This window comes from Papio anubis, chromosome 9, assembly GCF_008728515.1.
Source record: "Papio anubis isolate 15944 chromosome 9, Panubis1.0, whole genome shotgun sequence".
Classification (NCBI taxonomy): Eukaryota; Metazoa; Chordata; class Mammalia; order Primates; family Cercopithecidae; genus Papio; species Papio anubis.
In genome coordinates, this window is record NC_044984.1 from 118,817,802 (window position 1) to 118,835,488 (window position 17,687).

The 17,687-nt window shown below is 57.7% G+C and overlaps 1 protein-coding gene across 32 annotated transcripts in view; it reads right to left on the bottom strand.

The window, feature by feature from the left end:
- The window catches only part of NCOR2 (nuclear receptor corepressor 2), a 238,508-nt gene that overhangs the window by 72,707 nt on the left and 148,114 nt on the right, over positions 1-17,687 (bottom strand). For 31 of the 32 annotated variants that reach the window (XM_031650908.1, XM_031650896.1, XM_031650907.1 and 28 more), the window contains 2 exons: positions 4,016-4,155; positions 1,829-2,001 (listed from right to left, as the gene is read on the bottom strand). In XM_031650908.1, coding sequence (XP_031506768.1) covers positions 1,829-2,001; positions 4,016-4,155 — 313 coding nt within the window. The remainder of the gene's footprint in view (positions 1-1,828; positions 2,002-4,015; positions 4,156-17,687) is intronic. The other variant, XM_031650894.1, reaches the window with a different exon arrangement.

Sequence of the window (17,687 nt, forward strand, 5' to 3'; positions counted from 1 at the left end):
GCTTAAGACCTGTGAGTGGGGTGGGTGCGAGGGATGTCAGTTCATGGACTCAGCGCCTGGAACTGTGCCAGGCGGAGTATGTGTCCAATAGAGGCTGGCTGAGGCGTGGAGGAAGGTTCCAGCAGAAGAGGGGAGACGGCCCCCACCCCCATGGGCAGCCCCATCACCCCTGACAGGCCAGAACCACCCCAGCCTCCCCTATCTCTGCAGCCACAGCCTGGGCCTCTCTGGGACCTCATCGATGCTCCCGTTCCTCCCCACAGGACTCCCAGAGAAGCCTACAGAAGCCAGCGGTGCCAGGGATGCCGGGGTGCTGAGGGTGCCCGGTGCCAAAAGAGATGTGGAAGGCCCAGGAGTGTGTTTTCCACCCTGCGGCTGAGCCCTCAGCATCAGCCTTGGGTCCAAGAGCATTATCCCCAGAGATCAGGCAGAAAGAAAGCCCTTTCCCTTTCACCCTGGGCCTCCAAGTACACTGCCACCAAAGGGCGGCTGGAAAATACCTACAGGAGCTACACAGGCTCTGTGGCCAATGGGGCTGAGTTCTAATCCCAGCTACACTGAATTTTTTTTTTTTTTTTTGAGACGGAGTCTCGCGCTGTCGCCCAGGCTGGAGTGCAGTGGCATGATCTCGGCTCACTGCAAGCTCCGCCTCCCGGGTTTACGCCATTCTCCTGCCTCAGCCTCCCAAGTAGCTGGGACTACAGGCATCTGCCACCAAGCCCGGCTAATTTTTTGTATTTTTAGTAGAGACGGGGTTTCATCGTGTTTGCCAGGATGGTCTCAATCTCCTGACCTCATGATCTGCCCGCCTCGGCCTCCCAAAGTGCTGGGATTACAGGCGTGAGCCACCGTGCCCGGCCAGCTACACTGAAATTTTTAGAGAGGCCATGTTTCCTCTCTGAGCTTCAAGTGGGCCATTTACGAAATAGGTCCAAACTACATCCCATGGGAAGAAGAGACAGGTGTGTGAGCCGGACCCTAGGGGACGGTGGGGGTCTGTGAGAGATGAAGCAGCATCTCCATCCTGAGGATGAGCCCTGGCAGGTGGGGCTTCAGCCTGAGCGCTTGGCCCCTGGGTGGGTTCCCGCAGTGGTTGGAGGGCTGGAGCCTAACAGCTAAACAAAGTAGAGACAACAGGAGCACACCGCTGCCCCCTGTGGCGAATCTTGGGAACTGCCACTGACATCATCTCTTACTTTTTTCCACTTTCTGGGAGGGCAATGAGGGATGAACACCCTTCTCAACAGAAGGGGAAACCGAGGCCCACGGAAGTGAAGGTACAAACCCAGATGCCTACCAGGGTGGAGGCTGGGTGGGGACAAGTAGAGCCCATGACATTCTAAGAAGGGGTGCTGGTTACTTGGCTCCCAACAACTGCCACCTCGTGGCAACCTGGGCCACGTGTGGCCAGACCTTCTGTTTTAAAAACGACAACCAAAAAATCCAGAATTGGTCATTGGGTTTTTTATGTGACATCTTCATGCTCTGAAATCACTTTGGTTGAAGCCACTGAGCTCTTCCTACACCCCAGGCACTGTTCTAGGTGCTTCTCACATAGCAAGTGACTACAACTCTCCCTCCATGTTTAGAGGTAACCACCGATTTCTCCCACTGAGAACATGAGGACCTTGAGGCACAGAAAGGTTCAGGAATTCACTCTGGGTCACACAGCATATCCAGTAATTAGCACTGGGATTTGACCTCAACCATGACTTACGTCAGCCTCTTGGCAGTTGCCAATTAACTCAAATTGCACGAAACTTTCATATGAGTGCAACCCGCCACGTCTCCAGCCCCTCCCCCACCTGCATCCTGGCCCCTGGCTCACCTAGCTCGGCACTCTGCTGGGGGGTGATGGCCTCCTCACTGTTGGCCTCATTAGCCATTGAGCGGGTGATGCGGCCTTTGCGTCTCCCCTGGCTGTTGGCAGTTTTGCGGCCTTTGGAGGCCACGGCCTCCTTCTCGTCGTTGTCCTCCCCTGAGGTGTCGTCTGTCTTCTCCCTACAGGCCAGAGAGGGGAGACAGGATGGTTTCACCTGAGCCGGGAAATCAAACGGCCACTGGAGGAGACCGTTTCTTTTTTTTTTTTTTGAGACGGAGTCTGGCTCTGTCGCCCAGGCTGGAGTGCAGTGGCCGGATCTCAGATCACTGCAAGCTCCGCCTCCCGGGTTTATGCCATTCTCCTGCCTCAGACTCCCGAGTAGCTGGGACTACAGGCGCCCGCCACCTCGCCTGGCTAGTTTTTTATATTTTTTAGTAGAGACGGGGTTTCACCGTGTTAGCCAGGATGGTCTCGATCTCCTGACCTCGTGATCCGCCCGTCTCGGCCTCCCAAAGTGCTGGGATTACAGGCTTGAGCCACCGCGCCCGGCCAGGAGACCGTTTCTTCAGCTGGATTTGCACTGCCTGCCAGCAGTGGCGCTAATCAGATGCTAAGAAAGACGGGGAGAGGCCTGAGGTGAGGGTGGCCGGGGGCGGTCTGCAGGGCCTCCCCGTTCACCAGACGTGGGAGTACAGCTGGCAGAACAATGCCAGGCTATTTCTCAAAAGGGAGTTGCGGCCAGGTGTGCTGGGTCACACCTGTAATCTCAGCAGTTTGGGAGGCCAAAGTTGGAGGATCGCTTGAGCCCAGGAGTTTAAGACCAGCCTGGGAAACATAGCAAGACCCCATTTCTACAAAAGAAAAATATCAGAAAATTAGCCAGGTGTGGTGGCATATGCTGATGGTCCCAGCTGCTTGGAAGGCTAAGGCAGGGGGATCTCTTGAGCCTGGGAGGTCGAGGCTGCAGTGAGCCATGATTATACCACTGCACTCCAGCCTGGGCGACAGAACAAGATCCTGTCTCCAAAAAAAAAAAAAAAAATGGATAGGGGGTGTAACCTGGGCTATCAACTACTTAATTCACCAATAAGGCCATGTGGACAGGTAGTTAATTGGCTGGCTATTTTATTCCCCAAATGGGAGGTACTGGGAACTCTCCTTCTGGGCTGGTGGCTATCTGCAAGACCATTTTATGCACCAAATAGATACTGTCTGCAAGACTATTTGGTGAACTAAATGGAGGTGTGGGCTGGCAGCAATTTACAGGGCCATTTTATTCACCACAGAGGAGCTATTTCCAGAGGGGCTCTATAAGAGGCAATACATTGGCCTTCAGTATTATCAAGGGCCAGGTGTCTTAGGCATTGGCAGGAGGAAACTCTCTTGCCGGTTTTATGCAGGCCTAGCCTGCAGGCCTAGTTGAGGTGTGTGGGGGTGCTCGCAACCTCGATACACAAGCTGGGGCTCTTGCAGAAGCAACTGGGGAGAGTTTTACTGCGGGAGGCTCAGATTGATCACCTCCACCTTCCCATTCATCTTCCTGAAAGGCCCTTGCTGGAAGTGTCTGGGAGACGGGGTGAGGAAGCCAGATGTTCTCTGAAGCCAAATTCCTGAGCCCATTACAGGTACCTGGCGCTAAGTCGTGCCGCCCCCCTTTCTCCAGCTGGCTGTACTCCCGCAGCCCCTGGCAGGCACAGGAGGCCGTCACGGCCCCCACGGTGAGGCTGTGCCTTGATCTGCAAGAACTCACACTGCCATCAATGATTCTAAAGGTGACAGCAGCCGCCTGCACACCTAGTCCTTCCAGGAGTGCCTCTGATCCCCCCTTCCCCCCTCCTGGCGCCTCAGGAGGCGAGAGCGGGAGGAGGAGGGGAGGCAGAGAGTTCCAAAGTCATTGCCTGGATTTATTAGCTCAGGAGTGGAGCTCAAATGAGCTATCAGTCTCTAAAGTCTCCAGAGGGTTGGAGAAAGAAAGGGAGAGCGGATATGGGGGGGAGCCGGGAAGGAGGAGGAGGGCGATGGGAGGGCTTCTGGAAGGCGGGCTGTCAGGGGCAGACGAGCAGAAAGCCCTCTCCCCTGCTCACGGGCAATTGGTGGACGCCCCACCCATCTCTACAAAGGGCTCCCCAGACCCGTGTGCCACCTGGGTTGGGTCAGCAGCCGGGCCCTGCAGGGGACAGCGGGCTGCCTTACTTGAGGAGGTCTTCCTTGTCGTTCTCCACCTCCGGCTTCTCCTCCTCCTTCTCCGCCTCCTTTTCCTTCTCCTTCTCATCTTTCTCCTCCTGGCTGCTGCGGGGCATGGGTTGCTGCTGCTGCTGCTGCTGTTGCTGCTGCTGTCAGACCCCGGGGGAGGGCAGAGGGGAGTGGGGAGGGAAGGAAACCATGAACAGGTGAATCTCTGCACCTGGGCTCGGCCTAAGCTGGGGAGGAGGAAAAAAACACGTGGGGTCCACCCAGAAGAGGCCATAAACAACCGGAAGCCAGGCCCCACTGGCATGAGCTGGGGAGAGGCACTGCCTGGGGTCCTGCCGCCCTAGGGGCCTGGGTAGGCGGAGTTGGGGTGAGGGGCAGGAAGCACTGGTGTCAGAAGTGCTGGCTTCAATTCCTGCCCTTTCCACACAGTGGCTGTGTGCGCTTGGATGAGGGTCTTAACCTCTCTGTGCTGATTCCTTTGCCTTGGCAACGTGAGTATTCAGCATGCCTGTGCCTCAGCTGAGGGCTGGGAGGTTGAGAGAATCCTCGCCATGCTTACATGTGCATCTGGCCCGGATATTTAAGAGGGGCAGAAGTGATCCGGGCCCCAGAGGTGCCCTGGTGAGCCTCAGCAAGGGTGCCTGAGCATCTGGGAAGGTGGGGACACACCCCTGACGCCCCAGCCCTGCCCCCAACAGAGCTGAGGCCACCTCTCTAAGCCTCTGTCTCTGAGTCTGTACAACGGGGAGGTGGGGGGATGCCCCTGATTCCCCAGAGCCCAGGAAGGCCCCAGGCCTGCGTGGAGGTGGCTGCTCCTGCTGTCTCCCTCGCATGCCGGCACCCCAGGGGGACAGAACAAGCCCATTTTACAGAGCAGATCAGAGAGGCTGGGAGCCAAGCCAGCCTCCTAACTTGGGCCTCTTCCTGTTGTCTGCCTCCCCAACCTGTCCCAGCCACTCTGGGCCCGCCGCCCCTCCCCTCACCGACATAGAGGACGGAGTGTGAGCTCCTCCCTGCACTGCCTCCCGATTTCCTTTCATCCCGCCTGATTTCTTTTAAAGCACACACTGATTTTCTTGGACACCCCAAGGTCCTCCCTGCAGGCAGCTGCCAAACCAGACCATCTTTCCATCCCTTTGAGCCAAGCGAAATAAAAATAAACCCCAAAGCCTTTTAATGTGTACCAGGGGCACAGTCACACCAATGTTTCAAACCAGGGAGCAAGAACTCCAAGCAGATAGAAGAGGAGGGGTCGGGAAGGGGAGAGAGGCCCCTTCTCCGGCCTTTCCTTCCTGCCAGGAACAGGCACGGGCCCTGCACACAACGCTCTCTCCAGCCTCTTTTCATTTAGGATGGGGCAGAGAAACAGAGCAAGGGTCTCACGGCTGCAGGCAACCGTGGGCTCTCTGAGGCTGCTGCTGGGTCCAGGGCAGAACCTCGGGCCTGCATCTGCCTCTCTTCCCCAGGAATCCCACGCCACCGTGTTCTGTAAGAGGAGCCAGGAAGGGGCAGAGTGGCCCAATGACTTGGAACAGTCTCCCCGCCCCAGGTTGCTGCTGATTCCCCAACAGGTGTCCGGCATTCTGGGACCAGCCTGTTCTCCCTCTCCTGACCTCAAACCCTCAAACATAACCTTTAAACAGCCGCCAGGTGAAGACTCTTGGAGGCAGAAGCTGGGGCAGGAGGTTTTTTAGGCTTGTTCCTACAGTGTCCTTTCTGTCCACATTTGCCTGATGTGGGCAGAGGTGGGGACCTGGGGAGGGAGCCCTGCCCCCTGGGCTGCCCGGCCTGGATGCCGTCTCTCTGGGTCAGATGTCCCTGGCAACAGCCCAGGGCTGGAGTCTGGGCAGGGCCAGGGCTTTTGAATCACATGGAGCTTGGTGTCTCCTGAGACCACACTCAGCTATGTCTGTGCCAAGGAGTCCCCACCTGGGCTGCAGCATCCCTCCTGATGGGAGCAGCGGCCACGGAGCCTCCTTCCCGGAGCACCTGCCCGTTCGCCCCTGCGTCTAGGCTGGTGGGGGCTCCAAGACCCCCTGGGGCCTCACCCATGGACCCACAAAGCAGGTTAATGTCTGCCCTGGCATGGCCAGTAAATGCAGCTCCACACCCATCAGGCCGCAGGCAGGGGCCCGTCAGGAGAGGGGTGTGCCTGGGCCAGGCCCTGAGCTACGAACCTTCCCCACTGGAGCTCTCCTCCAAGTCCTCAGAAAAGCCCCAAGGAGGAGAGGCTGGTGCAGAGGAGAAAATCCCCACAGATCCCCGAGAGCTGACTACACACCCAGCACTGTGCTGTCCATTTTACATGGGCCGGCTCCTGGCCCCTCTGAAGTCCTGATGGAGATGAAAACACCATGAGTAACAGTGACCCAGAGGGATGTCATGGCGGGTCACCCACCCCCTGCACCACACCAAGTACTTTGCAAACACTATTCCAGCCTCAGAAATAGGAGAGCCATGATCACTGGCCACATTCTGCAGAGGAGGAAACTGAGGCTCAGAGAGGCAAAGCTTCAAGGTCTCGGAGCAAAGAAGGCTGACAGCCCAGCATGTGGGGGATGTGACCCTGCTGTCCCCAAAGCCCCAGCTGAGAGTCTCAGCCAACCCCCGGCCAGGATCTAGGGTTTGTGTTCTGCAGACTCGCCAGCCCGCCCCGTCTACCTGTCCTACCTGCCCCCTACTCCACACTCTACAAGCCCTGCCAGGGCCTGCCCACAACCCCCTCTCTCCTGGATGGTCAACCCCCATGTCTCCGTGTTCGATCGCTCACGGTGCCACAGGCCTGGCTCCATCCCACGTGGTCTCCCCTACCCACCCACCCGTCCATCTTACAGAAGAGGAAACTGAGGCACCAAGTGCAATCCTGTCACCAAGCCCTGCCTCCTCCTCTTACCTGACATGTTAACAAGCCCCCAGGGCAGGGGTGCTTTCCACCCTCACCCTCTGGTTGGAGTGGATGCAGCAACACCCACTAGCACAAGGTGGTCCCTTCTGGGCCACCCTGCAGCCAAGGCCTAGGGCCCTGTGCACGGGCTCCTCACTTCCTGTGGGCTCAACATCTCCTGTGGGAGAGGCATCCCTGCAGCCCACGTTGAGTGAGTCTGGTAGCGGAAGATGAAAAGGAGGAATACCAGAGCAGCCCTGGCCTTAAAACATGCTTTCCAGTGGGACAGACTCCGGGAGCCTTAATGATGAACATCTGCAGGGTCTCGCAGTGGCCACCCGGGAGGCCGAGGGACTGATTTAGGGCTGCTCATACTCGCTGCTGGGAGATTGCGCAGGGAGAGGGAGGCCCCAGCTCACAACTCCCCGAGGAGCTGGGGGGACCTGGCAGCCAGCTCAGCCCCCAAAGCCTTCTTTGTTTTAGGGCAGCAAGTGCAGCGGCCAACACTGGCGAGGCTGGGCTGCCGGGTCTTGGGCCTGTCCACAGAGTGGCAGAACTGCACTTGCTGGGCTTCCCAGGCCACTGAGGTCCATGGTTCTCAAGATCCTATGACATTGGCTGCACACTCAGATCTCGTGGGGAGCCCTGAGAAGTCCTGATGCCCAGGCCACACCCCACACCAATGACAGCCGAATCTCTGGGCCAAGACCCAGGCATTCGTATGTTAAATTCCAGGTTATCCCGATGGGCAGCCAGATTTGAGAACCCGTGCTTTACCAGGGACTGGCAAACGTTTTCTGTAAGGGCCAGAGGATAAGTATGCGGTCTCTGTCACCCCCCTACTCAACTCTGCCACTGTCTTGTGAAAGCAGCCCTTGTATCAAAAAAGGGCATGGCTGTGTGCCAGTAAAACTTTATTTACAAAAGCAGGTGGTGGGCCGGATTTGGCCTGCAGGCTTTCGTTAGAGCACCCTGCTCCAGGCCAGTGCTACCCACACCTGAAGGTGCATACACATCCCCTGCCAATTCCCACTCAGTGGGTCTGGGGTGGGACCTGGGACTCTGCATTTCTAACCAGGGCCAGGAGAAGCTGCCACGGCTGGCCTCAGACCCCACTGAGGAGCGAGGCCTTCAAGAATCCTTGTCTCACAAGGCACACAAAGGACTCTCTGTGCAGCAGAAAACGCCTGTGGGCACCATTCCCTCGATGTGAGGGGCCTGAAAGAAGGGGAATCAGAAAGAACTAGAAGCCAGCTCCACTATCTCAAAGGACCTCGCCCTCGTGGTGGAGGGCTACCTCTGCCTTTCAGACGTGCCACTGGTCAGGCCAACGGTGGGTTTGTGCCCCGTGTATGGTCAGAAACATCCCCCCAAACCACAGCACAACTCTGTGGCAAACCCTACTGGATCTATGGTTAGCCAGAGCCACTGGCCCAAAGCCCCAAGGGACACCTGCCCCCAGATCTGGACAATGAACCCGTAACCCTGAGCCTGCCAGACAAGTAGCGCATGACTGGGCCTGTGCAGAAGCCCCAGACCGCGGGCTATGCAGAAAACTATCTCAATAAAAACAACGAACAAGCTGAGCACATTTGATGAGGCCTTCTCCTAATCGCTTCCTGTTATCTGTTACTTGAATCCTCCCAACAACTGGTATCATCCCAGTTTTATGGATGAGAATGCAAAGACACAGGGAGGTTAAGTAACTCAACCAAGGTCACACAGCATTTCCTAGAAGGTCCTACATCCACGTGCCCTACCTCCACCCTCGGTTGGGGGTTCACAGCCTCCTCCCTAAGCCCATTTAAGCCAAATGATGCCATTGCCTGATTCTTTCCCTCCGCCAGCATGCCCTGAACCCCCAAGGGGCACACCAGCCGCTGAAAGATATGGCCCCCAACTGTATGGAGCTTGCACTTAGGTTGACAAAGACAGGCCAGATGGAGGTGACGGTGAGGAGGACACATTCAAAAGGCACATTCATGGTGCAGACGAGGCAGCCAGGTGTGCTGACATGCAAGGAGAGGGAAGGGGCTTTGGCAGAGCAGGAGGCCTCTGAGGCATGGCGACGGGAAAATGGCCTCTGTGCCTACCAAGTGGCACTTTGGGGCATGGCTGGAGGGCCTGGCCAGGGCTAACACCCATGCTCAGAAATACACGTGGCATCCTGAGGGCGGCAGGAGCCCCTGGGGACCTTTCTCGAAAGGTGCAGGGGTGGCGGGAAGTCACATGACCTGCCCCATGTTAAAAGGCGATCCAACAGCAGGTCGCGGGAAGGAAGATGGTGGACTCCGGGAATGAGAGGGGAGAGTCCAGTGAGAAGGTGCTGCGACCATCCAGGTAGGGGCTGATGAGATTTAATTCTCAGATGCTAAGTCCTTACAAATGTGTCAGGAGAGCTTTCCAATACCCAGCAGCACCGTCTGTGGCTCAATCTCATGCATTCATTCAACAAACGCTTCACTGAGTATCTACCACGTGCCAGGTGCCCCTGAGGGGGCGTCCTCATGACACCTTCCACCTGCTGGCAGTGTAGGGACGGGGATCCCAGGAGCCTGGGACTGGTGTGGAGAGTGGGGTCGGGGTCAGACCCGAGGCAGAACAGAGTTCCCTGTTGCTGGCAGCTTTTCCCTAACACCTGCTCTCTGCCCCTCGGATTCAGTCTCCTGTCCTTGCTGGGGAAAATGCAGTCAGGGGAGGCCGTCTCAGTGCATAAGGGTTGTCTTTTTATAAGATATACCAAGGTGTGCTGGAGCCAGTGGCTACCAGCTCATGGCCGTTATTAAAAATGGAAACACATAATCTTACAATTGAAGAAATTATGGCCTGGCAAGGTGACTCACACTTGTAATCTCAGTGCTTTGGGAGGGCCAGGCAGGAGGATCGTCTGAGGTGGGAGTTCAGACCAGCCTGGGCAGCATAGTGAGACCCCATCGCTACCAATTAGCTGGTGGTGCTAATTTTAATTAGGTGGTGCATCCCTGTAACTCCAGCTACTCAGGAGGCTAAGGTGGGAGGAAACCTTGAGCCTGGGAGGTCAAGGCTGCAGTGAGCTTCAACTGCACCACTGCACTCTAACCTGGGTGACAGAGCAAGACTCTATCTCTAAAAAAATAATAAACTTAAAAAAAAAAAAAAGAAAACAAAGGTTACAAGCACTCCAAGGGCATCGCTTCCTGATCATCTGGCTACACGGAGCTACGAAGTCACCTGTGCCGTGGAGGCGATTTCCGCCAACTGCACGCACAGGGCGAGGACAGGATAAGAGAGCTTGGTGCTAGGGGCATCTTTCCCCAGTTCCAAGTCAGTGGCAGCATGTTTTCGCGTGGCGCTGGGCACGGTGGGAGGATTTATTTACACCATGGCAACCGGCACGTGCTACAAACTCAGCTTCCCCCTACGGAAAGCTGGTTGTTAAACATTTACCAGCACTCCACGGCAGAAAGATGCGTGTCGACAGAACGTGAGCAACATTTAACATGCGCGTGGAAGGCTGTTTCGCCTGTACAGATGTGTGCTGTGCCAGCCGAGGCTCTGTGTAAATCCTAATTCAGATCCCGTCCTGCAACTCAGCGTCAAATCCACAGCCCCGGCTCCTGCTCTGAGGCCGGGATTCCTGGCCCCTGCCCACCTCCCTCAGGGCAGCTCTCCCTGTGCCCACCACCTGCCTCCCGGAAGTTGGCCTGCATGTTCCTGCTTCAGGGCCTTTGCACGTGCTGTGCCCATGGCCTGGGGTGCTCCCCCGACTTCTGCCTGGCCAGTCCCTTCTTATTACTCAGGTCTGAGCCCAAGGGACACCTCCTCAGAGAAGCCTTGGGGTCAGCTCCCTAGAAGCTGCTGTCCTGCCCAGCAGTGGCCTCCTGACCCTGGCTTACATGTTTGCCCTTTAACCCTCTCTCAAACTGCCACGCTGATGGACCTGTGCATGGTTCAAACCCCCCATGGGTGTGGGCTCCAGGGACCCTGTTTGCCCTTTTTTTTAGAGGCAGGGTCTTGCTCTGTTGCCCAGGCTGAAGGGCACAGTGGCATGAGCACGGCTCACTGCAGCCTCCACTTTCTGGGCTCAAGCGGTCCTTCCACCTCAGCCTCCCAAGAAGCTGGGACCACAGGAGCATGCCACCTCACCCGGCTAATTTTTAAATTTTTTTGTAGAGATGGGGTCTCACTATGTTGCCCAGGCTGGTCTTGAACTCCTGGGCTCAAGCGATCCACCTACCTCAGCCTCCGAAAGTGCTGGGACTACAGGCATGAGCCACCGCACCTGGTTGACCTTGTTTGTCTTGTCCACGAGGGAATCACCTAGAATGACGTCCCCGCAGAACAGACTCAAACACCACCCATCCCCCAGGGACAACCTGCCGGCTGTGAGCCTGCCAGGGCCCCTCCCTCAGCGCCTCCAGCTGCCAGACACGAAGGCTGGTGTTCTGGGAACTACTTCCTGACTCCAGCAGCCCAGCTTGAGATGCACCCCCCGCCCCCTCGCGCCTGACCAATCCGCTGCCTGGGGAGCGCTCACATTTTCCACCTCCTTCTGCCTCTCTGATGCGGTCGCCCCTACACTGCATTCTGGCCGATGCAAAGGCCATGTTTGTCTTTTCCTCAACCTGCAGCCTGATCTGCTCTATGCCTGGGCTCCGGCCCACCCACCAGCTGCCTTTCCTGGGAGCAACATCACTGACTGCAGGACTCAGGGAGCCCCCAACTATCTCCCCACCTAGCACAAAGCTGGGCAGGAAACCAGAGACATCTGCTCACTTCAACCCTAAATCTGCACCCAATCCTGCCCAGCCCAGCTGGCCCTGAGTGGAGAGGACGCGGCCACCTCCTCCAGCAGGCCTGGGAAAGTCGGCACCACCAGAAGGTTGTGGGCCCATCCTGGCCCAGCCCCAGGCAGGCAGCAGGTTTGAAACAAGATACAAGCCCTCAGTCTGGGAGCTGAAACACAGCCTGGGGCGATCTGGCCCGCCCTGCCACCAGTCCCCACCATCAAGTGACTTCAGCACCTAGGGGAGGCGGCTGGCCCTGATCTGAACACCAGCACCCACCGCACAGCGGCTGCCCCTCCCCGGGGACCAAGCCTGGCTGCTCCTGCCCTGGAACAGCCTTCCCGGTCACACTGTTCCCCGTGCAAGCTGTCTGAGTGCCACAGCGAGAAGAACAAGGTCACCAGTCCCTCTGCAAAGAGCTGGGAGAGGAGAGACGGAGGAGGCAGAGGAGAGGGGGCCGTAGTGGGAGGGAGGAGAGAAAAAGGGAGAGAGGTGGGGGAGGAGCAGAGACCTGGAGGAGAAAGGTTGAGAGGAGAGACCCAGGGACAGGGTGAGGAGGGGAGGGGGCAGGGGAGGAGGAAGAGAAGAGATGCGGAGAGAGAGAGAGAGAAAGGGGGATAGAGGGAGCTAGAGACAGAGTTAAAAGACTTAGATGGGGAAAACAGAGAAGGGAAAGCACACACAGAGAAATAGACGAGATGTGGACACAGAGATAAAGAGACAGAGAGAAAGGGGAAGGAAGACATGGCAAGAGAAACAGACATAGCCACCCATGCACGCACGCACACACAGAGAGAGAGAGAGAGAGAAATAGAAACCTAGAAAAATGCAGGAGGCTCAGAGCTGGGGGCTTGGGCAGAGCAGACCCAGAGGGACAGAGATGGGGAGCGGTGGAGAGTGGGCACAGGTAGGACAGCAGCAGTCTGGGGCAGGGCCTCGGCCTCCCTGGGCTTCCTCCTTGGACCCAGGCTGGATGAGTGGAGCCCAGGACGGGCTGTTCCCCTCTCAGTGTTCCATCTCTGCAGAAAGAGAGGCCTCCTTGGCCACATGAACCCCTATTGCTGCGGGAAGGCCATGTTGGCTACCAGGGGCTGGGCCCTGCCACCTGGCCTAGCCAGCCTCACATCCTTACTCCCCCACGGTCTGTAGTCAGGCCCCAGCATTCCTGGGCTGTGGTTTTGCAATTCACTAGGATAACGCGGCCCTTCCATCGGTGAATCATGAACTATAAACCACTGTGCCAGCACTTGAGCTGCTCCCGCCTGCTGCCCCACAATCGTGATTCACCTCAGGGTGGTGGCGATGGGGCTCAGAGCCCAGGAGAGGATGCTCAGGCCTCAACCCAGCCTCCAGGCTCAAAAGCCAATCTCAGGGGCCAGGTTCCGGGAGGTGGGGGCTCGGCCCTCCCTTGCCAAAGCTCAGGCGTGTGGAGTCTCATGGGGGTGGGTGTGGAGCAGCTAGCATTCCAAAAGCCTACGCCTGGGCCTGCATCCCCCTGTGTCAGAATACAGAGAAGCTTCCAGAAAGAGGATGGCACTCTCCATTAAACAAGAAGGCAATCCCACTACTCCAAACAGTCATGCACATCCCTCATCTCCAGCCGGCCACAAGGCTGAGCACCAGTGCCGTGGATGCCAAGGTGGGCCAGAGTGAAGGCGGCCACATGCAGCGTGGGTCTGAGTCCAGAGACGTCCCATGGCCAGCACTTTCAATCAAGGACTTTTATATTCCACTTTATAACCATCCAAGTTTCAGAAACGCAGCCATCGAAATGACACACAAACTGCTTTGGTATAGGGCACGTGGTGTGGGGGTGACAGGGCAGAGAAGGGCCGGCACAGGTCCAGGCCTGGTCCAAGCGCTTCAGACAGGGCAGGTGTCCTTGGGATGACACGGTGGCATTGGCGTCTTGCTGCCAGGCTATGGTTAAGCATTCGGGTGGCCACAGCATCTATAAAGCGTGGCTTTGCAAACATGCAGATGCACAGGCTGCCTCCTCAGCTGGACTGGCCGGACATCCCTTCTGGAAGGGGCTGGCTGCGCTCGGCTGTCAGGCCCGCTGACAATAACTCAGCTCAGAGCTGCCTCATCCAAGTTGGGCCCTGGCCAGGGAGGCCACTGCCCATCCCAAACACCTGGGAAGGGCTGTTCCAGCTCGAGTGTACCCCCATGGGTGGTCCGGGCTGTCGGGAAGCCCACCTTGGGCTTGACGACCCCTTCAGCCACCCTGCTCCCTGCTCGGGGGCTGACCCCCAGCACCGAGGTTCTCAGCAGGGTCCTAGACCAGTGCCTGGGAGCTCCTTGGAAATGCAGTCTTGGGTCTCAGCCCTATTGTGGGGTGAGGGGTGCAGCCCAGCGACTGGCTTTCCCCAGCCCTTCCGGTGATTCCAACATGCACTCACATCTGAGGACTCGGACTGGGACATGTCCCCTCACAAGGCAGACCTTGGCCTCAGTGGGGGGGACTCCAGGAGGGCACAGCCCCAGGATGCCGGCTACAGCCATCCCAGTGTGGTCAGTGGTGTCTGAGGGAGTAGGAAACCTCAACGCTGGGGAAAGTGCACGGCCCAGTGTCCCTGGAGTCACTTCTCACCCTAGCCCACAGGCTTGCCCTCCCTCGGGATCCCACCACAGCCTCCACTTCAATCCCCCCTTGACAAATGGCGAAAGGAGGGGCACCCATGTCCTTGGTCCTGAGCCATGCACCCCCCAACTTGGGAAATCCACAGGCGGCACGTGGGCGCTGTGGAGCCTGGGAGGGGCAGTCGTGCCCACTCCCCGACACCTCGGAAGTCCCACCCTGTGTCCACCTCTGCAGTGTGGAAGTCTGGGGTGTTGAGACGGGCGGGGCACGGCTGATCCCTTTACCCTATTTTCTGAAGGATTAAGGTTGGATTCGCATCTGAAGGTAGAGTCTGACAACTCTGGCATACAGAAGGCACTGAATAAAGGCCCCCAGATGAACATGCATATACTGTACATCCGACGGACACCTCTTGGGGGGTCTGTGGGGCGAGCAAGCTTGGGGACATGAAGCGGGAAGACTCCTGCAAGCGGCATCTGTCCTGATGACATGAGAGCAGCCACTCATCGCTGTCTTCAGCAGAGATGTGGCCTGGAGCCACGGGAACCACGCCAGGACCACAAGCACCACAGCCTCTCTGCGGCCACCCACAGCAGCCTCCACAGCCACCCAGGAGAGAGGGGCTGTGCACCGGGAGTGGGGGTGCTGAGAGAGCGCAAGAGACACGGAGTAGGAGATGAAATGGAGAGGAGAGGCAAGGAGGGAGAGAGGGAGATGAGGAAGAGCCCTCAGCAACTCCCCAAAGACATATATGGTAACGGCAGAGGTGCTGAAAGAGAAAGAGACAGTGACCAGCTGCCGTCCCCAGAAGCTGAGGGACACATGGCAGGGGAAGAGACGCAGGTGGTGGCGGGGGGTACTGAGCCCCGTCTCGCCCCAGGACTCCCACCCACCCCATATCAGAGGATGTCTCCACAGCACAGATCGAGCCTAGCTCACCTGGGGTCCCTACATCCAGCATCTGACTCCCCACTGACATGGAGCCTCATCATGAGCCCCTCTGCCGCGCTGCCTTTGCAGGGGCCCTGCACAGGCCATGGGAGAGCCCTGTCCTACCTGGCGGATCAGGGCTGGCTTCCAGAAGGCTGGCTTTATGGCCAGTGTGCTGCCAAGGGGACACCTGGGCCTCCCTCCAGCTCCCTGGGCCGCATGTGACAGACTAGAACCCTCAGTCTGCCACTCAGCAGGCGACTCGGAAGCTTCCTCACCTCCCTGTGCCTCTGTCTCCTCATCTGGCCAGTGGGGATAATTACACACCTCTCGCCAACACTGGTGAGCTTGAAATCATCACGGTGTGTGGCGATAGCACTGCGTGACTGTTGGCCGGCACCATCACTGTCGCCATCGCCATCACCATCATCGCCATCGCCACCACGGCGGCCAGCAGCACCTGTCCCCATCACACAGCAGGGCCGGTGCCCTTGGAATTTTGACAGGGCTCCCATGTCTCACTGGACTCCCAGGTCCCACCCTCCACTCAGCCACCAAGGGGTCCAGTGCATATTGGCTGAGATAAACTAAGTCTTCTTCTAAAACTAGAGGGCCCAGGAAGGCAGGGAGAACCCGACCTGCTGCCCTCCAGAGAAACACCACAAAGAAGCGAGCTCAAGCTTCCCCCGACAGAAGACATCGGGGAGGAGGCAGGCAGCATCCCCTGGCAGCGGGCACCCTACCCTTGAGGGTGCGTGGGCTCACTGGCTGGGAAGACGTGGGTTCTCCATCTTCCCGTGGTGCCTGGGGAGGGGGCCTGTGTCACAGTAGGGGGAAGGGGCTGTGTCTGCTCACCCAGAAACCTGTGAGGGAGAGAGAAGCATGGACAAGTATCCTAGGGCAGTTGTGAGGGGACTGGGGCTGGGCAGGAACTCGTGTGCTCCATAGCCTGGGATTCCCATCTGATCACAAGGCCTGGGCTGCCAGGGTATGTCAGAAAGAAGGACCGGCCCACAGAGGTGTCCTGGGTGCCAGTGGTATCTAAAGCACAGGGCAGTGGCTCCCCAGCCCACAGTCAGTCACTAAGAGTCCCGGACACCTGTCCCAGCCTGCAGGTGCCAGCCACGCGGAGGCAGTGGGGTAGTGGGTGGGGAGTGGTCTCGGCTCACCTCCCCACCCTCCTTAAGGAGCTGCAGGTTGTGTGTGATCACAGCTTTGGTGCACTCAGAGCCCACCACCGCCTGCCCCTTCCCGTCCATCACCCTGCCGCGCCCTCATCTGGAGCAGACTGATCAGCAGTGTCAGTGGCTCCACAGACCCAACCACACACAGAGACGCTCAGCTGGCGGCAGCCACTGCATCTCCACTTAACAGGACAGGCTGAGCCTGAGGCTGCCGTTGATTTTGCTTGCTGCCATGGGCAGAGAGGACTCTCAGCCCCAGAGTTAGCACTTGGGAACCCTTGTTTATCCCGTGGTGGTGAACCGGGCCTGTGGGGGGTGGCAGGGCAGTGGATCTACCTGGCACAGAAGCTGTTCCAGGATATGAGTGTAACTCCCCCTCCCTGGCAGGGCCCAGGCCATGCCACCACCTCCTTAGCAAACGCAGCTGATCCAAGGAAGGGGCGAGTCCTGGAGACAGACAGGAACCTCCTGCCCAGCTTGCTTTCTGCCATCCTTCTGAGAGGCAGAGCAGACAAGCAACATTTCCCCATCCTGGGAGCCCCTGCCTGGAACAGCAGCTTCAGCAGGGGGTAAAAACTCACCAGCAAAGCCCCACCAACTCCCAGGCACCGCAGATACCACGGCTAAGCCAGGATATCTCCAGTGTAAAGAGGGGCATGTTTCCTCCCTGCTACGAAACATTCTAGGGCTTCCCTGGTGCCAGCCTGGCCCAAGGCATATAATGCCCTCCTTCCCCGGTCTCACTGTAGTCTAACGCAGAGGTCTTCTACTAGGGGCTGGAGGTGATTTCAACAGCAAGTAACAGTTGCGTGGCATATACAGTGTTGAGTTGTTTTTTTCCTTTTTTAAAAATGTGACCTAAGATTTAAAATCAGGTGGTTTCACATAAAACTAGATTTCCAGCTCATCATCAAAGATCAGAACACCTGGCAATTCAAGGCCAAGCGTCAGCTGGAGCTGAGAGGGGGCCCAAGCTCTGTAGTGAGCCGCAGGCCTCACCACTCCCTACTCCCTCCCCAGACACTGAAGTCAAGTGTGAGCTGTTATTTATTGAGTTTGCACTTCTATTTTTTCACAGGGTAAAAAAAATCTCTATTTACCCATCAAAAGTGAGCAAAAGAAAGAGGGTCACATAATTTTCTCCATTTCTTTGTTCGTTTAAGGTCCTGGGAGGTACCGGGACCCCCTTGAATCCAAAGACTCAGGCTCCCGGCTGTTCCTGAAGACACGCACTGTCTCTCATGCTCCCTGCCTTTGTACTCGAGGGCCCCGTCCCTGTCCGCCTGTGGGGCTGCTCCGCAACCTCATCTTTGGGGCCCTTTAT